The sequence below is a fragment of the Drosophila simulans genome, chromosome 2L (assembly GCF_016746395.2).
Source record: "Drosophila simulans strain w501 chromosome 2L, Prin_Dsim_3.1, whole genome shotgun sequence".
In the NCBI taxonomy this organism is placed as follows: Eukaryota; Metazoa; Arthropoda; class Insecta; order Diptera; family Drosophilidae; genus Drosophila; species Drosophila simulans.
This window is the reverse complement of record NC_052520.2, coordinates 7766721-7789162: the sequence shown is the minus strand read 5'-3', so window position 1 is coordinate 7789162 and position 22442 is coordinate 7766721. Positions and strand designations below refer to the sequence as shown.

The 22442-nt window shown below is 43.3% G+C and overlaps 4 protein-coding genes across 11 annotated transcripts; 1 reads left to right on the top strand and 3 right to left on the bottom strand.

The window, feature by feature from the left end:
- Positions 1–388: 388 nt before the first annotated feature.
- LOC6731401 (serine/threonine-protein phosphatase PP2A) lies at positions 389–5362 on the bottom strand. The gene is made up of 4 exons (XM_002078518.4): positions 4980–5362; positions 1953–2516; positions 1287–1477; positions 389–1216 (listed from the first exon to the last, which is right to left on the bottom strand). The coding sequence occupies exons 1-4, from the start codon at positions 5079–5081 to the stop codon at positions 1144–1146; spliced, it is 930 nt and encodes a 309-aa protein (XP_002078554.1). The 5' UTR covers positions 5082–5362; the 3' UTR covers positions 389–1143.
- A 741-nt stretch (positions 5363–6103) lies between these two features.
- LOC6731400 (guanine nucleotide-binding protein subunit beta-like protein) lies at positions 6104–7769 on the top strand. The gene is made up of 3 exons (XM_002078517.3): positions 6104–6306; positions 6386–6597; positions 7056–7769. The coding sequence occupies exons 1-3, from the start codon at positions 6198–6200 to the stop codon at positions 7689–7691; spliced, it is 957 nt and encodes a 318-aa protein (XP_002078553.1). The 5' UTR covers positions 6104–6197; the 3' UTR covers positions 7692–7769.
- A 234-nt stretch (positions 7770–8003) lies between these two features.
- Positions 8004–12150, bottom strand: LOC6731399 (protein phosphatase 1L). Of its 5 annotated transcripts, none has more exons than XM_039295836.2 (7): positions 12046–12100; positions 11968–12002; positions 10272–10696; positions 9344–9920; positions 9021–9284; positions 8894–8946; positions 8004–8819 (listed from the first exon to the last, which is right to left on the bottom strand). In XM_039295836.2, the coding sequence occupies exons 1-7, from the start codon at positions 12083–12085 to the stop codon at positions 8516–8518; spliced, it is 1698 nt and encodes a 565-aa protein (XP_039151770.1). In that variant the 5' UTR covers positions 12086–12100; the 3' UTR covers positions 8004–8515. The 5 variants fall into 5 exon arrangements, with proteins under 5 accessions (XP_039151770.1, XP_039151772.1, XP_016024021.1 ...); XM_039295838.2 differs by having other exon boundaries at positions 11968–11996; XM_016179727.3 differs by lacking the exon at positions 11968–12002 and having other exon boundaries at positions 10272–10449; positions 12046–12150.
- A 445-nt stretch (positions 12151–12595) lies between these two features.
- LOC6731398 (laminin subunit beta-1) lies at positions 12596–21941 on the bottom strand. 4 transcript variants are annotated; one of them, XM_044923381.1, is made up of 5 exons: positions 21574–21941; positions 18710–18784; positions 15708–18552; positions 12968–15635; positions 12596–12919 (listed from the first exon to the last, which is right to left on the bottom strand). In XM_044923381.1, exons 3-4 carry the CDS (start codon positions 18414–18416, stop codon positions 12978–12980), a joined length of 5367 nt encoding a protein of 1788 aa, XP_044779316.1. In that variant the 5' UTR covers positions 18417–18552; positions 18710–18784; positions 21574–21941; the 3' UTR covers positions 12596–12919; positions 12968–12977. The 4 variants fall into 4 exon arrangements, with proteins under 4 accessions (XP_044779316.1, XP_039151751.1, XP_016024017.1 ...); XM_039295817.2 differs by having other exon boundaries at positions 12596–12916; XM_016179723.3 differs by having other exon boundaries at positions 12596–12907.
- Between the last annotated feature and the right edge of the window lie 501 nt (positions 21942–22442).

Sequence of the window (22442 nt, the reverse complement as noted above, 5' to 3'; positions counted from 1 at the left end):
AAACGGCAGCGGCATTGCCAGGACGAAAAAGCAAAAGCGTTCGCATGGTGGGTCTCTCTTTAAGGACTTTCTCCCTTGAGAGCGCGCTCTTCGATGGCTCTCTTCGTCGGCAGGTGGGAGAATTGTTTGTTTGTTTTTTTTCTTTTATTATTATTAAAGTTACATATGAACTTAATTGATAATGAATTTTTTTTAATCATTTTTCTTTGCTTTTTTGTGTGTTTTTTAATAGTTTTATTCGCTTTTTTTTATTTAATTTTAATCAGTAATATTAAATTTGTTGTATTTCCTTATTTTCTTTTTTATAATTTTTGTTTTTATATAAATCGCTGGCCCGCCCCGCGCTTCCCCCATCGCATTGGCGTTCGCTGCTGCTCCTGCCACATACTGCTGCTGCTTCATCGTTATCCTCCTGCTTTGTCGGTCGTGGGTCGTCTGCTTCCGCTGCTGCTACCGCTGCTGCTGCTTATGCTGCTACGTCCTGGCGTTCGTCCTTTCGTCCCGTTTAGTCCTTCGTCAGCCCCTTCCGCCCACACACACATCACGTCATAATCCATGAGTCCATCCATCCATCACTCCTGCTCCCTGGCTTTCTGCTGCGACGCTTAGTTCGTTATTTTTATAAATTAACAAATTTAGCTAAGTAGTTGTAGTTCTTCTTGTTGCTTGCGGTTGCTGCTTGGTTTCTGGGTTGGTTGGTAGGTTCGATTGGATTGTATCATTTCTGTATACTGCTTCTCCTTCTGCTCCTCCCCTTTATCTTTGATATAAATTTTCTGCCTGCCGCCCCCGCTGGCGACATTTCCGGTTTCTTTTTTCTTTTCTTTTAAACTGTGGCCAACAACAATAACTGTTCAATGCATTTTTGTGTTCTCGACTGTTATGGTTATTTTCTTTTCTTTGTTTATACAATATCTTCCACTGCGCTCTGTTTAAAACGATCTCCACAAAACAAATGCATCGAGGTTTTTAGTTTTGGGTTGTTTTTTATGGTTGGTTTTTTTTCGACAGCACTTGCCATTTTGTTTATTTTGTTGCTGCTGGTTGGATTTGTATATATTATATATTGTTTCGGTTCTTCTTGTTGTTATAATGCGATGTAATATGTGTAAATGTAAGCTGCGTAGGTGCGAGCAATCCAGCTTAAAGGAAATAATCGGGTGTTCTTCGCGTAACATGAGGCTCCCCGCGCCTGGGTGCTGGATCAAATTGTAGGCTAAAAAAAAAGGCATACGATTAGTCAGACGTGCTGCATTTAAGGGCAGCTCAAGCAAATTGCCACTCACAATGAAAATTTAAGTGAATCATCCAGTTCCATAAGAGCCGCTTGGTTGCCACAGCGGTAGCAATAGTTTGGCGCTGAGAATATTGTGACCACATTGCGATCGTGACACCAGTTGTAGCCCTCCATCACCAGCTGATGGGCGCGCGACACCAGTGTCAGGCCGTTTGTGTTGTTAAAGGTTTCCGAAATGTCCTGCAAATTAATTGGAAATATTAGTAAAAATGCTTATAAAAGTAATTGCCACTTTCACAAAGAAGTTCGTCTAATTTGCTTTGGATAATTATATTTTGTTTTAATAATATTTCATTAAACATAAATGTAGATGACGGTTTGAAATGTCAAAACAATTTATAACGAAAGCTCTTTCCATAGATTGCGTTATCAGTGGGCCTATATCAGCACTAAACTTCGATTACTGATTATTGATTTTCATCAAGTGCAAGCCCCGATAAAATTTCCTATTAACATCAATAAAAAATATATCTGGAATATATTTGCATGCTTTTGAGCACACAATTTTTGACCAGCTTAGTTTTAATCGAGTTTTCAGATGTATTTCACTTAACAATTTCACAAGGTGATTAAAGAATAAAATTCCAAGTATACAAGCTAGGCAAATCAGCTTCGAATATCTTTGAGAATTAGCCAAGATGCAAACAACACCCACCTGGCCAAATGTGTAACCGGCGCCACGAGGCGAGATTCCCCAGCCACCCCTGTCATCGGGATCGGACCAGAGCAGATCGCACATGGGACCCTCGTGCGGAACCTCCTGCAAGCGGTCGAGGGCCCGAATGTGATCCAGACTGTCGATCGAGGGACTGAGGCCGCCGTGCAGGCAGAAGATCTGCCCGTCGACGAGTGCCGTCAGTGGCAAGTAGTCGAACAGATCCGTGAAGTACTTCCAAACGTTGGCATTGCCGTACTTGCGCAGGCACTCATCGTAGAAGCCGTACACCTGTGTGATCTGGCGCGACTCGTGGTTACCGCGCAGGATGGTGATGCGCTCGCGATAGCGAACCTTCAGGGCCACCAGAAGAGTGACGGTCTCCACGGAGTAGTATCCACGGTCCACGTAGTCGCCCATGAACAGGTAGTTGGTGTCCGGGGACTTGCCGCCTATCCGGAACAGCTCCATCAGGTCGTGAAACTGACCGTGGACATCTCCGCACACTGTCACCGGGCATTTTACCTCCTGCACATTGGACTCCTTGGAGAGAATCTCCTTGGCCTGTAAAGGAATAAAAACAGTAGAGCAATTAGCAATTTATTTATGGATATTTTTAGGGAAATAGGTTTTTATGTTACCTCCTTATTCTAATAACCGAATAAACAACTTTGAATACCAATATTAAAATACTGATTAACATAATCTAAGCCAAATCGTTTCCAGGGTCAGAAAAGATAAATAAAACGATTAGTACTTTTTACGTTATTCACTAAACTCAATGACTCAACGCCAACACTCAAAGTGTACTCTAAAAATAGCTTGTAACTAGCAGAGAAGATAAAACCAATATATTGGATAAGTGCATGCGTTTTTTACAGAGAAACGAGGGAAATAAATGCCACTTGATCTCTTTAAACATCCCACAAGAAATTTATATAGCAACAAAACTCAATCTCCTGGGTGATTCTGAAAATAGCTTCTCACAAAACCCTATAAAACTCTGTACCTAAACATTGCTAAGTTTTATAGGAAAAACATAAACATGTAGCAAAATTTTCGGAAATTACAACACATTTTTGTTACGTTTGTATGTAAATAACTATTAACCAAATGAAAGTGATATGGAAGCTTTGATGTTCTATTTTTTCCGTGAATGGTGAATGACATGACAGAATATCTGCGAAACAGAAAGTACTGAGAACACCGAAAGTGATTTCTAAAATAAATGACAGAATGTGCGGATGATAAAACCTTGTCAAAGGGCAAGGTTATCCGTCAAGATTTAGTCAACGGCCGAAGAACCTCGACTATTTTCACATCGAATTTTGTGTCATTTGCTAATATAAGCTATGTGAAAACCAAAACAAAGAAAGCAAAGCTTTTTAATAAGTTGAGATAAGATGAACGTAAGATAAAAAGTTGTCCGTATAAACATGCCAAATTCACGATTCTGGAAAGTATTCTATCGTCTTTGGTATTTTATCATTATTAACTGATGAAATTTTACTCTTTATTTCTTAAATGATAAGCAGCTGTGAATGAGGGACTACAGTAATTACTGAAATAAATCATCATAACACATTATACAAATATGTACACTATGAAACTCAGAAGAGTACTGTTTTAGGGACAAAAAATAAAATATGAAGGTCGATTCAAAAATTCCCGCTGGGCGTCAATATACAGCATCAAAAAAAAAAAACCGGTTTTTACAAACATAAATGTGCCAAAATGAGCAAACAAAAATTGCAAACTTATTTTGACCATTCCGCCGTGTTCTTTGCGAATTTTTATATTTATCAGCTGACGACGAAATGGGACATGACAAGTTCCGGGGGTAAAATCCGGCGAATCCGGCGGCGCAAATGAGCGATTTGTGCGTGAGCCAATTAGACTTTTTGCCATATGCACAACATTACCTTGGAGGCTGTTGCTTCCGCTTGGCCAGAAATCGAAAAAAAAAGAAAATAAATAATTTTTGAACTCATGACGAGGCCAGCGCACCCATACAGATGCAAGCACAAACACTGATGCAGCTGGTGCTCTCTCTTCGCGTACTCTCCGCTTTTCTTTTCGAAGCAACGGGAAGGATGGAGAGAGGCCGCAGAAGACGCACCCGAGAAGAGCGAAGAACGTTCTTCTGGAACGGAGATTCAAGATTCTAATGGGAACACTGACAAATATTTGGGTGACGCAAACATAACCCCACTTACTCTCAAATCAATGAATCGTTATCTGTTCACCCTCTCTTTTTCTCACCCTCTCTTGCACTCTTTTCGCTTGTCTGTTTGTTTGCGTGCGCGACGCGCCTGATGAACGGTAAAATCGGCAAATTAAAAACAATTGATATCAAAAGTGTTTAATTGAACATGGTTGGTCATAAAAAACGGAGCACAAACACCAATGCAACTGCATTATTCTAGAATTGAGATACGACGGTACATAGATACATATTCTAGGGGCGCGCACACACCGACGCACAAAAACATTAAGTAATATTTACTCAGCAACAACGACGAAACACACATGGGGGTGCACGGAGCGGGGGTGCTCACAGTTCCCAGTGGACACAATAACAACAACAACAAACACGCACAATGCACTGTAGTTAAACAATCGAATTGTACAATAATACAAAAAGAAATATCTCTTTTTGCCCAGGTTTAGCCCATTAGACCAAAGCGCTGTTCTAGCTGTCGCATTCACGCACGCACTTGCCCGTCGCGTTGTCCCGCTCGCACTTGTGCGCGGCAATGCGGCGCTTGGCTGTTGGAATTTACCAATATTCCAATATGGCGACGCAAGCCGCCGCTACTGTGCGAGCAAGAGGGCACGACATGAATCATGCTCTCGCGCTCTCCGCTCAGCGCCTCTCCGCATTGGAAAGAGCGAGAGGGCCAGAGACACGCAGCGTTGGAGCACCATTTGCAAAAAAAAAATCGCTCGCTCGCATGCAATGACGAAAATTATTTTTATAACATCTCCTAATTCGCATGGGGAAAATGGGCAAGGACCGGGCCTTACCTTGTCGCAGAGGGTGCGAACTTGTGTCTCTGTCAACTGATTGCATTCGTTCAACTGCTCAATCCATTGATCAAGATCTTTTGTTGTTGCTTTATCCTCCATCGCAGTTGTGGTGGAAGAAAAAGTCTCGTCAATCTTTGTCGATTCAATTTTGACGGCTTTTATTGTAACTCAGGGGTGCAGGAAAATTAGCAACTATCGTTGCGTTCGATTGCCAACCGCGTATTCACTCGTTTATATCCACACAATTGCCAATCGAATCAACTCGATTTGGGCGATTTTCTTCGTATTTTTTGTTCACAAAAGAGACGACGACACGATATACGAAGGGAAAGACTGCCCTCGATGTGACCGTTTCCGGATTGCAACGGAACGGTGAGAACGCGATTTGTCGTGTGTGTATCGATTAGCGATGCGTGCTTGACATTTCTACAAAAATACTGACAAAAACTTGTGGACTGTATCTTTAATATTTGGGCAACAGTTAATAACTAAAACTAAAAACTAAGTGGCAGCAACGATTAAGCTAACCGTTGTTAACATTATTACGTGATAGTGACAAGATAAAAGTATGAATATTAACAATCCGGAAACACGAATTTGGGATTGTTTTAAAATGGTATTGATAGATGTGCGTCAAATTAGAGGCAATGGGGAGTTGTAACATGGGGACATATTTTATTCATGTATTCTTTAATTATTTATAGGTGAATTTTGAAAATGCCATTATCTTAAAACCTGTATAATTTTTTATGAAAATTTTCTAAAATGTACTTATAGAATTGTCCTTTATGTCTTTTCTAAACACACAATTTTACATTTTTTTTTGAAATTAATAGCAAACATATTTTTAAAACTAATCTTCAAGATTGCTGGGGTTCTTAAGATATGTAGAACAATGTAAAACAATGTTAATACTTGGTGTACGTTAAGGCAAAGACAATAGAATAATAATATTCTAGTGTCTTTGGTTAAGGTATATATTTTTTTATATATATAAATGTTTTACATAATATTACTTGACGTTACATTTTACACGTATTATGTGTAACAAGACATTAGAACTATCGATAGTTTTACGCTGTCCAACACTGCACGCTCGGTGACAGTTGGCATCTTAGCGAGCACTGGAACCGGAACTGCCTTCTTTTTCTGCCAGCTTGCAGCGCCTTTGGACGTGTTTCCTCTGCGCTCCGTAGCAAATAATACAAACTCAAGATGTCCGAAACCCTGCAATTGCGCGGTACCCTCATTGGCCACAATGGATGGGTCACCCAGATCGCCACCAACCCCAAGGATCCCGACACCATCATTTCGGCCTCCCGTGGTGAGTATTCGCCTTTGAAAATCTTCGGATTTATCTGGCAGCACGTGCGTATATTAATGGCCGCCATCTCTATTCGCAGACAAGACCCTGATCGTGTGGAAGCTGACCCGCGACGAGGACACCAACTACGGCTACCCCCAGAAGCGTCTCTACGGACACTCGCACTTCATCAGCGACGTGGTGCTCTCCTCCGATGGCAACTACGCCCTGTCCGGATCCTGGGATCAGACCCTTCGCCTGTGGGATTTGGCCGCCGGCAAGACCACCCGTCGCTTCGAGGGACACACTAAGGTGGGATAAGATTCCAATTGCATTTAGTTCGTTTAGGGAACTGAGATTTTGACCCGATCTGTACCGGCAAAAGGCTAAATGTAAGGTTAGGAGTGAGGTTAGGCCCGCCTTTGCCGCGTACAAATCGAAAAAATATATATTGCGCCTATGCGAGGCAGAATTTCTGGTTGACATCTGTACGTACGCTTCACCCTTCGCTCGAGTCTCGGCTATAAATTGCTTGAAGCTCCATCGTAAGTAGGCAAACAATCTCTGATACCCACTGATTCCTAATTAGTTGCAAGAAACCCATCTGGATTGGTTCACTGACTAATTGAGTTGCTGCTGTTTGTTAAAAACTACTGCAACATGTGAATCCGCAATCAGTTGGTCAGTGAAGAATCCAGTAAACACAATATTATTATTAAAACCATACCAAATACCATTAGCTAATCGTCAAATGCTTGCTCGCTTTCTAGGACGTTTTGTCGGTTGCCTTCTCGGCCGATAACCGTCAGATCGTGTCCGGCTCCCGGGACAAGACCATCAAGCTGTGGAACACCCTGGCTGAGTGCAAGTTCACCATCCAGGAGGATGGCCACACCGACTGGGTGTCGTGCGTGCGTTTCTCGCCCAACCACTCCAACCCGATCATCGTGTCCTGCGGCTGGGATCGCACCGTCAAGGTCTGGAACTTGGCTAACTGCAAGTTGAAGAACAACCACCACGGCCACAACGGCTACCTGAACACGGTGACCGTCTCGCCCGACGGCTCCCTGTGCACCTCCGGTGGCAAGGACTCCAAGGCCCTGCTGTGGGACCTCAATGACGGCAAGAACCTGTACACCCTGGAGCACAACGACATCATCAACGCCCTGTGCTTCTCGCCCAACCGCTACTGGCTGTGCGTGGCCTACGGACCCTCGATCAAGATCTGGGATCTGGCATGCAAGAAGACCGTTGAGGAGCTGCGCCCCGAGGTCGTCTCGCCCACGTCGAAGGCCGACCAGCCCCAGTGCCTGTCCCTGGCCTGGTCCACCGACGGGCAGACCCTGTTCGCCGGCTACTCCGACAACACCATCCGCGTCTGGCAGGTGTCTGTTTCGGCTCACTAAGCTACTGACTTTTGTAACGGGCGTCAAATTATTTGTTTAGCTAAAACAAAAATAAAATTTAAGCGTCCTTAACTCAAATTTGTGTATCTTGTAGCGGCTGAATTAGTTTTAACTTTAGTGTTGGGCTATAGAGTTTTCTCCGAATAGATAGGGATAGTATAAACAGTGGGACAATTTAGTTTAGGCAGAAGATGTAAATGATAATAAAGAAAACATTAAATATAAACTTTAATCGAAAGTGGGTGTTTTTAATCCCTAAATTACAATTACGGATAATTTCCCGGAAAGTCAAAAAAGAATTTCAAGTAGAAATTGAATTTAAGTAGCAAAACGAAATGTTCTCGTTTCGTATGCATTGTTTTATTCGTAAAAACATTTCGACACTTAGAAAATGTTTTCTTTTACACGTATAACAAATAAATTAAATAAATAGTTACGTGATAATGTTTCCCTGACTGAGTCAGTGACTGTGATGATTTTCGTGTGCGAATTGGGGAAAACGGAGGGCACGGCAATGTGACGGCGGATGCAAACATATTTTGTTTATACAAAACAACATTGACTAACAAACAACCTTAATATTAAGACAAATGAAGAACGCAATTTCGAGTGATGAATGTATGCATGTCTGTAATGGGATGAATGAACGCTGCCTTTGGACAAGTAACAAAAGGTCAAAAGGTATTTAGCAAAATGCCTAACTAGAAAATTTCGGGCACTTTCGTTTGTTTTGTTTTGTTCTTTTTTTTTGTTCTTGGGGAGAAGGAAATTTTAGGAGAAAAGCTGAAGAGCATTTCTTAGCAGGCACTCTAATCATTTGTTTTTCATTTGGTTTTGATTGAATTCGAGCGTTGCACAACTGCAGGCGCAACTGGTTGAGATTTGGCTGGGACTTTTAGGGAGTCTTCTCCCGCTTTTCCCGCTGAGCTGCCAATCTTGTAGACATCGTTCTTGAAGACGATCACCAGCACGGTGATGTTGTCCACGGAGCCACGTTTATACGACTCCATGGCAAGTGATTTGGCGCCAAAGTCCGGCTCTTTCAGATGCTCCAGCGCAAAGGTGCAGGCCTCCTCGTTGCTGAACGTGTCCCAGAGCCCATCGGATGCCAGTATCAAAAAATGGGGTCTAGAAGAAAGTATTTCATTAATTACAGGTATACTAGAAAGTTTTTAACAACTGTTGAAAGTGGCTTTACTCACTTGTGATCGTTTAGTTCGAAGGTCAAAATGTCCGGCGTAGCAATCACCAGATTCTGTAAGCGTGCGGTTAAAAATAGATTCAAGATTAGCCTCGTTAGTAACTCGTTGGAATCATCCCATTTCCCACCTTATCTTTAAGCGGATAGTCCCCTAGAGCACGGGACGTGGCCAACACGCCGGCCACGCGCCAAACGCCTCGGAAGGCGATGAATCCGCCTGCATCGTGGATCCTCTTTCGTTCTCGCACCTGCTGCGGCTTGTGGTCGAAGGAAAGCGGAATGGCGATTCCACGCCAGTCGTACATGACTCCGCGGGAGTCGCCCACATTGGCCACAATCAGCTTGGAGCCCTGCACTATCGCTATTAGAGCGGTGGTTCCCGCAATGTTGGTCTGAAATAAAGATCAGTTAGAATTGTCTCTTAAGATTAAGTAGAAGAAGGTTCTCTCACCGCTCTCTTGGCCTGCTCCACAAGCTTGTAGTCGGCCGACATGATCTCGTCCGTGATCAGTTTACCAAAGTTAATACGTCCGTTTTCGATGTAGCACTTGGCTTCGTAGTTTGGAGGTGGCGCATTGGCTGCTCCGTTCTGTCCGTTGTTGTTGTTGTTGAGGAAGGAATCCTTGGCGGCTCCCAAATTACCACTGGCTCTCATCGCCGAGTTCAATTGGACTGTGTAGATGTCGGCAATGGATGCCTCGGTTGTCTTTTGTTTAATAGCACTGCAATCCGCCGTGGTGCTGTGGGCCTTCCTTAGACTATCCTTTCGCATCACCGCTGCCGTCGGTTCTGTGTTCTCCTTGTTCGCATCCTTGCGATTCTGCTTGCGCGCTAAATAGGGACTCTTATCGTAATCTCCGGAATATCCTTCCGTCTTTAGCAGCTTGGACATCTCGATGATCTTATTGTAGATGTTCTTCACCAGCACATCCTTGGCGAAGTCTGCGGCAAACTCGCCGCCATGACCGTCAAATACAGCAAAGAAGGAGATACCAGTGTTGTTGTTGATGTTCTCCTCGATAATAAATCTAAAACGTAAATAAAAGTCTTTAGTCTAGTTTCTTGGAATATGTAAATTTGAATAGAGATGTCTCAAAGTCGTTTCTAAAGGTCCAAAAAATTATTATCTAGTCTAAGTTTGACATATGGAAAAGATTTATATAGCTATAAAGTGTTGCAATGCTATTTAATGAACATCAAAGCGTTGCCAAGAATTTATTCCTTAATAGATCATTTAAATCTAATGAAACACTGTTAGCCAATTTGTAAATCCTAAAATTCTGTCGATCGTGACAGATCTTAGTATATTTCAGCTACTATGTAAGTGCTATCTAAACTGCACAATAGTTTATCCCAGGAATGTGTGACTTCATACGAACCTATCCTCCATTCGAGGCCTGCGTCCCAGGACCGCGAAGGCGGAGCTCTGCTGCTTCATCTCCTCCCAGCTCTGGTGATCACCAGCACTGGCCGACAGCTCCATCATCTTGACGGCCTTCTGGCGACCGAGGGTGGCCTGGATGCGTCCCAGGATGCTGCGACTCCACACATCTACCGCTTGCAAATAGAGCAACAGGACGAAGAGGATCAAGCCGCAGAAGATGACCTCCGGCCGCAGGACATACAGTCGGCACAGCTTCCATATGTAGGCCAGCGGGGAGTTGATGGACGAGAAGCCCACCGCAAATTTGGACAGGATTTTCATGTGCGATACGTATGTCTGATAGAACACCTTGTCTTCCAGTTCGTCGTCCATGGGAAATGCCGGGCTATCTGTATACTCTGCTGGCGCTTGATTTCTGCTCTGTGAATGTTTTTCAAGCGAATCGCATGCGAAACTGTCAGCGGTGAATGTTGATGTGGGTGTCAGCAGTGTGTGTATATGCAAGGAATAAAAAACGAAATTAAGATAAACAACAAAGGGGTTGGGCATTTATGCAAGACTTTCCCGTTTAAATTCTCTCAGACGCGGACGGAATCGGAAGTAATATAATTTCGCATTTTTCGATGTCTGAGGATAATATTTACTTTATGGTTTCAAAGAACTCTGCTTGAGATCATTTCGAAAAATATTTTTAATGTTAAAATAATAAATTATTTTGATATGTATGTTATTGATCGCAAGTTTAAGCATTATATCAAATAATTTATTACATTGTTGATCAATAATTTAAAATGAATCAGAATAATTTATTAATAAAAACGATACCTTTTTATAGTTTTAACGGTAACTATATATATCAAGAAAACTGTATGAAATTATTTGTTTCGAATTCAGAATTTTTGAAATTATTCACTTTTTTTTATGCACTTATGCAGATTCCGACGCGACCTCAATTGAATGGGAAAGATTGCAGATTGCTCGCAAAATGAAAAACCCAGTCCATTTGGGGAAAACGTACTCTGGGAGGAAAGCACTTGAAGCTGCACGTCAGATGTCGTTTTATTTTGCTTTTGTTTTGATTTTCTTATTTTCTGAATTTTCCACCGCCTCCGATGTTCCCGTTATTTTGGTTGGTTGTTCGTCCCCGTTCCTTTTCGCCGTGTCCCTTTTTTCTGCGCTTTACACACGCTCTTTTGTCGCTCGCCCGTCGCCTTTCGTTGGCATTATATTTTCGGATGTTCTTCTTATTTTAAAAATAAACTCAGTTTCTTGCATAAAATCAGAACATCCGCACTGCGTGCGTGTGTGCGAGTGTGTGCTCTTTATACGTATGCACGTCGCACATCTGTCAACCGCGCCTGTGTGTGTGAGTGGCCGCACGGATGTCGCAATAAATAAATAAAAAATATATATATACTTCAGCGCACTGCAACCAGAAAACCGATCCAAACAATGCCGATTTGATCGACGACACGGCTGTGTTTTATTAAAACAGAGCTCGAAACTTGCACTTGTTGAGATTTCAGCTGAAATTGATGACCTACTGAAATATCGATAGGGGCCGAAGCGATAACTCTTATCGATAGCCAGCAGGGGTACTCTTTTCATGCAAAACTTTAGTGATTTTCGAGCAGGCAGGGATAACTAGAAATTGCATGATTTCAAGCATTTTTCCGCGCACTTTGCATTACCTTGACCTTTGTGCTTGAAGTGGGCTTCTCTGCAACTGTGCCAACTGCATTATTAATCTTTTAATTGTTATTAAATACCTGCTGAGCTCCTTAACGATCTTCTGTAACGGTGATCCATTCGTAACAACTTCCGGTTTTAAAAGAAATTCACCTCTGGGCCCCGAAAAAAAGTGTGGAAAATTAATTGGACGAAAATTAAAAACAAAAACAAGCCGCACGCGACGCGCAGAAGAACTAAAACAAAACGGAAAATGGAATAAATTGGCAATGTTTATGGCAGCATAAGTATACAATACTATACAAATCGAAGTACAGTGAAAATAGCATAGGGCGAATTTTTTATATATTTGAACTCCAATAAATACCGGTTAAAATACTATTAATCTATATTAAACTTTTAAGCTTCATTCCCAACGTTATTATACTGAACTATTAATATAGTTTCATTGAAAATAATATGCATTTCTATTATTATAATTTATGGGAAGTATTTGCATTTGTTTAGCGAAAAGGATTTATTATTAGGAAGCAGAACTGCGTTGCAAAAATACTCTCTCACCTGTCGCTCTCCATTTAAATGACCATTATCTCATTCCTCTCTCGATCGAGCCCAAACAAATGCTAGACATTTCCACATTTAAGTAGTTTTATTTAATTACATTAATTGCATTACAAAATGGTATAGGGATAGTATAAGAAAAACTTAGCTCAGTGTGTACACATTAAAAGTGAAGGCATCGATTTCTTTCGCTCAATTTTTAAAATTAACATTGCAGTGTTGGTTTTCGCTTAGAGTACAAAACGTAACGGTAACTTAACAGTGGTTACATAATAACTGTCGCCTTCCTAGTTGTTCTTGTAGTTCTTTACTTGATTCTCGTAATTCGCAGTTTGCTTATTTGTTCATGAATATGGCAATTTAGATGGCGCGCAAATGGATCTGAAAATATTACAGATTTAAGTTATTTGCTTGTAGTAGTATAAAAACTGCACTACTTACGTTTCCCGATCTACGTATAGCACTGCCTGTAGTGCGACCCCCGCTCCTTGATGTGAATCAGGTGCTCGTTGAGCTCCTTGTTCAAGGGGCCGATCTCGGCCTGCAATCGCAGCAGTTGTTGGTTCTTGGTCAGATAGACGGTCTGCAGATCGTTTAGATCCTTTAGCTTGGCGTTCGTGTCGACTGTTAGTTTGGAGGCCCTCTGGAGGAGTTGCTTGGCCCTTTCCCTGGCATTTTCCGAACGACTGGCGCGATCGGTGAGGGTCTGATTGGTGGCACTTGTGGCGGACTGAAGATTATTGGCCTCTCCGCGAGCCCTCATGGCCTCCAGTTTGACGCTACCCGCCTCCTTGGTTATCTCCTTGGCATCCCGGTCGTTCTTCATTATGTTATTCTGCAGTTTCTGCACTTTCTTGGCCAATTTCTCAACCTGCTGGGCTGTGTTATTGGCCGGAGCTTCGGCAGAATACGTTTCCTCATCGATCTTCTCCAGATCCTGACCGGCCAACTCAATGTTGCTGTTCGCCTGCTGAATGGCATCCTTGGCTTTACCCTGGGATTCATCTGCCGCCGCCAGGCTCTCCACGACCGAATTGGCAGAGTCCAGGATCTTATCGGCCTTCTCCTTGGTGGCATTGGCAATGCTCTGCAGATTATTGACCCTGTCCAAATCGGGTTTGGTCCTGTAGATAATGGCTTCAACATTCTTCAGCGATGAGACAGCCCTGTTGATCTGGTCTCCTAGGGTCTCAATCTCCTCGGGTTCCAGTTTCAGGTCCAAGTCAAGAGTTTTCTGTGCCAGTTCTTTGCTCTCCGAAGGAGAAGCTGTCTTGTTCTCCTGGAAATTGTTGAGGGCTAAGAATAGGTTTTCAGCCAGCTTGATATTGGCATTGGTTTGGTTCAGATAACGATCGGATTGTTCGAAACCCCTCTTGGCCTTCTCATAGGCCTCGGAGGCATTCAGTTTGGCCTGGGTCAGAGCCCTGATGGTTTGATCCGCCTGATCCTTCTTGCTGGTAATGGCCGTCTCGGCATCCTTGGCCACCTTAAGGGCTTCCTCCGAGTGGGTTTTGGCGCCATGTTCGCAGGACAGGAAACCGCCACAATGACCGCAGCCAGCACCTCCGCACAAACTATCACAGGGATCGCCTGGCTTGCCGCAAACCTGATTGTTCAGCTCGGGAATTTGGGAGGTTAGAGATGTCAACTCTGCTCGGTAGTCTGCAATGAGCTTGTCATTGTTTGCCAGGTCATCGGCTTCGGCTTGGATCTTATTAGACAGATTTTCCACTCTCTTGCAATTCCTATCGGTGTTCGAGGCAAGTTCATTGGCCTCGTCTTTAAGGGTCGACAAATTGCTGACTCTTTCGTAGGCGTGGCGTGTCAGGTTCAAAGCTCCCTCGATATTTGACTCCTGCAGTTGTATGCCGTTTTCCTTCAGTTCCTTGGACAGTTGTTGCACCAATCTGGAGTGATTTTGCAGACTCTCTAGCTCAACGCCCGACAAACTCAGCGAATTGTAAATGTTATCCAGGTTTTGCTCGGTTTCACTTAATCGGCCATGGGACGCCTGAAGTTGGTCCCTAAGTGATTGGGTTTCGTAGTCCAGTTTCTCTATATCAACCAGACTGACCGAGGTGTTCTGCAGCAGATTCCTAATGTGCTGCAATTTCTTATCCAGTTCACTGAACTCGGACGTGTAGGCTCCTGTGGCTCCCACTTGCTTGATTTCCTTGGCTCGTAGGATAGTGGCAGTTGTAGCATCCTCCAGGGCACTCAAAATCAAATCCCAGTTGTTGAAGCACTCGCCACAAGGTGAGCAGTGTGGGAACTGACCAATGTAGCCCCTGGCGCACTCGTTGCACTTATAGCCCCCAATTCCCTCGTGGCAGACGCAATTACCCGTCTCCCGGTCGCACTGGAAGTCAGCAGCTCCAAATTGATCGCACTCGCACGGCTGGCACTTCTCGTTGGGATTGCCCCAGTAATGAGCCTGGCACTGATTGCAGGCCCTGCCGCCAAATCCTGGCTTGCACTGACATTGTCCGGTGTAGGAATTACACTGTTCATGGAGTGCTCCAATTGGATCGCAGTTGCAGCTTTCACAACCCTCACCAGAGGCAATCTTCCAGTGGTTCTCGGCACACTGATCGCAACGCACACCCTGGACATTCGGCAAGCAGGGGCACTGACCCGTAAAACGATCGCAATGAGCTATGGTGTTATTCGTTCCGAGGAAATCGCATTCGCACTGCTGGCAATTCTGCTGCAGTGCGTCCCCAAAGAATCCATCCTTGCAGAGCTCGCAGTGATCGCCAGTCGTCTGATACAAGCACTTTAGACAAGCTCCCGTCTGCCGATCGCAGTTTCCAGTGTCATAAAGATCGACATTGTTGCTGCACTCGCACTTGGAGCAGCTACCACCGTTGTCCGGATTGCCAAAGAAGTTGTCCGCACAGATCTCGCAACGGGAGCCGGAATATCCCTCCTGGCAGTGGCACAACATGTTATTGTTCCGTGTGTCCAGGGAGCAGCCATCTGCGTGGGCCATGCCACTGGCCACCGTCTCCGGGCAGCGGCAGGGTCGGCATCCGATCTCACTGCCGAAAAGTGGATTTCCATAATATCCGTCCAAACAGCTGTCGCAGCTATAGCCCGTGGTCGAGTCCTGGTGGTAAGAGAAGCAAGTTTAAAAAGTTCATTAGGTACATGTAAGATATTCTTTATTATATATCATTACCTGACAGTCTATACAGGTTCCTTGAATGGGATCACACGTGGCCGCATGACCGTTGCACTGGCACACTCTGCACTCGGGGAAGTTCCAATAGCCCGGCTGGCACTGATTGCACTCCCTGCCGTAAGTATTCGGCACACACTGGCACTGGCCGGTGATCAGGTCGCAGTTGTTATCCTTCGATCCGATGCTGTTGCAATCGCAAGCCTTGCAGCCTTCGGGACCAAAACCATAGGTGCCCGGAGCACACTGATCGCACTGCCTGCCCACCACATTGGGCTTACATTGGCAGTAACCTCCATTGGATTCGCACACCTTGCTCAGCGATCCGGTGGGATTGCAGTTACACATGCTGGCTCCATCGTGGACAAACACACTGAGGATATTGTCAAGGTTTTGACATCTAGGATCCGACTTGTAGTTCATATCGTACAAGGAGGATTTGCAATTGTATTTTTCGTAATCCTTCTTGCGAATATCAGCCAGAACGGATCCTTGGAAGATGGGCGTTACATCGATGCGGGGAATGAGGGTAAGAGAATCCACCAAGATCGTCGCTGTGGGACTGTCCACATCGTTTCGCTTTCGCTCAAAGTAAATCCGGAATTTATAAACCTTTCCAGCTTCCAAGCATACTTCATTCAGAGCAACAACCTGACGGCTGCGATCAGGAAGGGAGAACGGAATCCTGGTTTCCGAAGAAGTTGCTGCAGCTAGTTCACCGCATCCTCCTTCTGGATCCACTTGATCGGGTCTGACGAGAGTGATAAATGCGTTCTCCCAATCTCCTCGAGAAGTGCTCTGGTAACGTATAACCGCATCGTAGGGCATGGATCGCGGAATATCTCCGACAGTGAACACCAGTTCCGAGTTCTCAGGAACCCTGGTGAAACCAATGCCCGTGAAACTGCCATCCGGAGTTTCGGCCACCAGGCTGCAATTACCGTTGGGTCCATAGGAGATGCACTCGTCCACCACCTCTGCTTCATGAACTTCGGGTAGCAAGGGAATGAAGTAATTCTGCTTCGGCTGCGAACAGGACCTTCCTGTCATGTGGGGCCTGCAGCGACACTGACCACTTATGACATCGCAGTAGTTATCGTAGGATCCACCAGCATCGCAGTTACACAGAGAGCAACCCTCCGGAGATTCCGAAAGACCATAGGTCTCCGGCATACACTGGTTACAGTCCTTGCCCGTTACATATTTCTTACACTTGCACTCTCCGGTGCGCATAACGCATCCGGAGTTGTTCAGTGTACCCAGGGGGTTGCAGGTGCACGGCTCGCAGCCCTCGGGGTTATCCGACTGCAGATTCCAGTAACCATCCTTGCACTGATTACAACGACGTCCCGTGACAAAGGCCTTGCAATGGCAGGCTCCTGCTACTGCTCCCTCCTCCAGTTCATTTAGTGAGTCACAGATGCCGTCGTCCGACGAACCTTGAGGATCGCAGTCACAGGGCTGGCAAACCCTTTCGGATGTTATATCCTGCTCCGGATCGCGGTAGAAGTACGGCATGCACTCCTCGCAATGCTGACCCCGGGTATTGTGCAAGCAATTGTCGCACACTCCGCCGGAAACGAAACCGGACGCAGTGAAGACAGCCTCATCGAAGTGACAGCTAACGGCGTGATCGTTGCACTCACATTTCTTACAGGCATTCGTTTTCTTTCCAAAAGCGGGCTTCCATGGGAGATCGTTGAAGAAATCCTCGCACTCTTCGCAATTCATTCCCTTGGTGTTGTGGGTACACTCACATCGGCCATGCACCATGCCATCTTCATTATCCGCCTGGGAAAACGCGGGATCCAATGGCAGACACTGTGAGGCGTGGCCGTAGCAGGAGCAGGAGCCGCGAACCACCATGTTGGAGATGCCATAGTAGTACTTCTCCTCGTTCTCCAGCCTGCTATCCAAAAGATTGTCTCCCAGCTTGTGGAGCTTCGTCATCTGGATCCTCAGATTGGTCATCTTCAGCTGATTCTGCACGTGCTCCGCATAGGGATCGGTAACGTTGATGTTCGGTGGCAGCACCCTAAAGATCACTTCACCATTCCTCGAGGGCTCCACGTTGGAATACCTCGATGTGCACATGACATCGGTGATATTTTCCAAGACAGTGGGCACTCCCGGGAAGGATTCCTTGCAGTCGTAGGCGAAATATCTGTAGATGTGCCACGTCTGTCCGAAATCAAAGGATCTCTCGATGTACATGGCCGCTGGTCGGAAGGTGGTGAAGGTTATGATCAAATGGGTGAAGTGAAACTCCGCCTCCAGATCCAGTTGAATGGTAGCGTTTTCCTTGCCATTCTCGGACTGCCACCAGGTGGGTATATTGGTGCCCGGCTTGGTTTTATATATAATCTGGCCGATGCGATGATTCTTGTACGGATCGTGCTTGGTTTCCTCACGCGTGTCGCAAAGGAAACACTTCTTATCCTGCAGATGGGACAGGATGCAGAATCTCTCCGGCGAGTGCAGACCACACGTGGAACTGGCAGTCAAGCGGTTTTCTCGGCCGATCAGAAGATTACCCGTTGCCGGGTAGCAGGAGGATCTCTCGCATGGATGTGTCTTGATAAACTTGTTCGGCGGATATTTCGGCCGATCGCGTCGGCCATGCTGGGGCGGTCTTTGGGAGTCCACTGGGTCCCACTGCCAGCTGAGCAGGGCGAGCACAATGACCACGATAAGCCGCAGCTCCAACATCTCGATCTGGCTCTCAGTTGTTGGGGTCGCGTTCCACTGGGGCACTTCCGGCCGGGACTTTAATCAGTTGCTTTTCTTTTCGTTCGTTTTTAAGGGGATCTCTTACACTTGTCCACGTGATCCTCAGTATGAAAAACTAAAAAAATTAATTTTAGTTTGTAAAAGTTATCAAAAAAGTTGGTTATTCAAGTATCAGTTTTCATCAGTTCTCCAAGTTAACAGTGATCAACACTTATGAATTCCACCAACTATTATTAGATCATGAATTGAAAATAGTGTTTTTTGCTACTTACTTAACCACGGCTCTCTTCCTTATTTTGATCAAACATTTATTAATTCATTATGTCATTTTCCAATTAGTCCTGTAGCTGAAAAATCAACAGATTGCTTTATTAATAATATTCCTTTGCTTTCAGTTTTACTCTCTAAACAAACTTCACGCTTCTGTCCTCACTGTAAACCGCTTATCAACAGAGATGCTCTAATTTTCAACACAGCAAAATTAGAAAAAAAAAACGATTTATTTTCGTCTCGTACCATTAAAAAAAGGCATCCGCGCCCAACGAATCTTACGCACAAACTGAGACGCAAACCGAATCTCGAACTGAAACTGAATGGATCCTATTATCAATCCGACTACTCTCAATATAAGGTCCGATAATGGTATAGCATAATCATAATCCGTTGTTGCCTGGTGCGTTGGATCGCTGTTTTTATCAGTATACATTTGTAGTACGCGGGATTCTCGCACAGAATACAATTGAAGAATTGTGTTTAATTTTCGTTTTTAAGCTATAAAAATTGACATATCATACAGAATCTCTCTCTCAAAAAAGATGAGCAGAATCAGACTTAAGACCCATATATGTAAATACATTTTTTTTAAATATATATGTATAAGGATTAAATATTAGAAATAGGAACAATGTTTCGATGACCTTTATGTTCTTATCATGAAGATTTCGAAGGGGCAGGGAAAAGTCGGCCACCAAAATCGAGAATCAAATATTGAGCTACGAGCCGGTGAGATAAGAACCCAAGTTTTTAAGACCAACACATTTTCTAGACCCAAACATGGAGCTAGCTGCTCTCGCTAGTCTAATAATACATATTTCATAATTTCAACTGCTCCGATAAGAGTTCATTCACAGATACATTTTTTCTAGGCAGCTCTGTGGGATATGGGAAGTTTTCGACTCCGCTCCAGACTTAATTACTTGGAGTGTGTTTAAATTTTGTTGTTTGCTATTTGTGCGTTGGTTAATTTCGTTTTCGTTCGTTTTGCCGCCGAGGAAACTGGCAAATAAACAAATAAGTAAAGAAACAAAACGTAAATTTACCAGGCATACAAGCCAAATACACTATAAGAATATGGGTTCGTACAATGTATGTGTGTGTGTGGGTAAATAATGGAGCACTGGAGCGCTCCACGATTCTCGACTTCGCTGGATGTGTAGATATCTGTATCTAAGTGTAGGGGTCTGTATATACATTTTGTATTCGTGCATATCTGTGTATAGCCAGTTCATAAAAATTTGCTCGAACAATTGCCGTGGCTCATGTTTTCTTAGTTTTGCCGGGCGACGTTGTTTATATTTCCAATTTCATCGAGACACACAGTTTATTTGACCATTCAAATAAAAAATATGATTTCATGCAGACAGTGGACAGTGGGAACTCAAATTTATTTGTCATCACTGATTCAATTCAAACATATGCTTTTATTTAGAACAAGATCTCATTGCTCAGTTAGTTGTATTTGTACATGACTTTAATCAATCTAAAACCCTCCTTAATGTTCTCAAAACTTTGATGTTCAAGAGCTAATATCTTAAGCAGAGGAAAACTTTCTTCGCGACTGACCACTGTATGTTTACACTGTACACATATGCACCATTCCAACCCCAGCCCCGAATTTCAATTCTCGGTCTGGAGCACACATGTTGTGGAAGTCTACCGTCTAAATATGAGATCAGACCGCGATAGAGCGGCTATAATTAGAAGACACCGACTAAATCCTTTCTGCCCACAGTCCGCAATCCAATCTAGATAAATTAATTCGTCGGCTGCACATCTGCATCAAGGCGACAGGCCCGGCTCACATTTTAATTAGCCGCGTTCCATGGTCGCTGAAATAAAGAAAATCAGCTTGGCAATGCACTTTTTTAGTCCACATGCAGTCATTCACTTGGCTTGCCGTTATGGCATCATGTTTCTATATGTTCGGGTTTGTATGCTTAATCTACAAAAATTCCCTAGCCAAGTAGTTGTGCTTTCAAATGCCTCTTTGCTCTGCTCTGTGACATAGAGTGACTTTCGAAGAAGATTAGAAAATGGAGACACAAGATGGAAAATATTTTAAATAAGCTTATTAGGAACTTAAGAAATTTCCCACAGTACATGATATAATTATGAAATACTGAAATAAGAATATCTAGTAGAAAAAAGAAATGCATTGCTAAAATCTAGAGATCGACATAGATTTTCTTTTTTTAATTAAAGTTGTATGATCACTTGCACGGTTTCTATAACAAATAATTGATAAAGATAACGGTTAAGAAATATAACTTAAATATTAAAACTATCTAACAATAGTAACCCTTCTCTATTTTAAAATAGTACGACCAAAAGACTTTTAAAATCTGAAAAAAAATAACGGGAAAAATCTCTCAAAAGAACTCGAATACCTGTAAAAATTATTTGTATTTCAAAAAATAAAAAAAAAGATTTCCTTAATATAAAATATTATTTTTAATAGATTATATATTAATATATTAATTTATATTAATTTTTTTAGATTTACCCCGCCATTCGATAAAGCGATTTGGGGATCTTAAAAGGCATCTAAAATCCATGCCCCCTTCGAGTTTTTGGGAGTTATCTTGAGTTTTCTGTTCGTAACAGAGAGGCGATAAAAAGAGGCAGTGTGCCACAACAAAAACAACAACGGCAGCGGATGCGAAGGAGTGGAAATAGAAGTACGCAAGTGAAGTAACAACAAAAACAGGCCACAAGATAAACCTCAAGACAGAGACAGAATAGGCAAGGAGAAGGAGCGAGCGAGACGGGGGACTGCAGCTGTTAAAACCAGCGTAAAAACTACGCGTGGATCCAAAAACTAACTGTAAATCGGTTCCTTTAGATTCATCCTACCTACCGGATACTTTAATTCAGCTACATATGATGCATCTATATCTAGTCCTTGATCGATGTGCGGAGGTGAAGTTAAGAAAATCAGTTTTCTGTTATACAGACAAAACAACAAACACTCTTCTTGGGTGTTTTTATTTTCGTTGATGCGGCAAACACTTTTCGACTTCTTTTTATAAACTCCACACCGCGCACACACATACACACACACGCACGCGACGAAGAAGCTATTTTCCAAGTCAATCGGAAAGAAAATTCCAAGTTGGGGCCCTCGACTCGACCCGGCGCCGACTCAAAAAACGTCCGATTTCGAGAGATCCGCTCGCGAGAATGATTTGAAACTTCATTGGGGAATCCGTACTCGATACTTCGCGATGCTCCGATAACAGAGGATCGATAGCCGTCGAAAGTTGAAGACTTATTAAATCGAATGTAAAGAGAACACATTTCAAAAACATATAACAATTAAATAGAGCTGTTTCTTTAAATTTGTTAAAATTTTATATTTCCTTTTCTTTCAAAAATGCATACACAGAAATAGAGATTTGGCTAGCAATATAATATAAATAAGCTAGCAATAATAAATCAAATTGGACTTGTGATATGTTTTATTTGTCTCAGATATAAGATTTAAACACTTTAATATGAATTTTAGCGATTATATATAAGTAAATATTAAATATATGTAAAAACTATGAATTCCATTTACTTATATGTATATTCAAATACATCGTGGTTCGTGTCACCGCTAAACCGTATATTTTTGTACCGTTAAAAAATAAATATCCTTATATTTTTATTCAAATAAAGCAAATAAGCGAAGGTGGACATTCTTTTATTTACATTTAAGAATTGTTTTTACGACATCAAACTAAA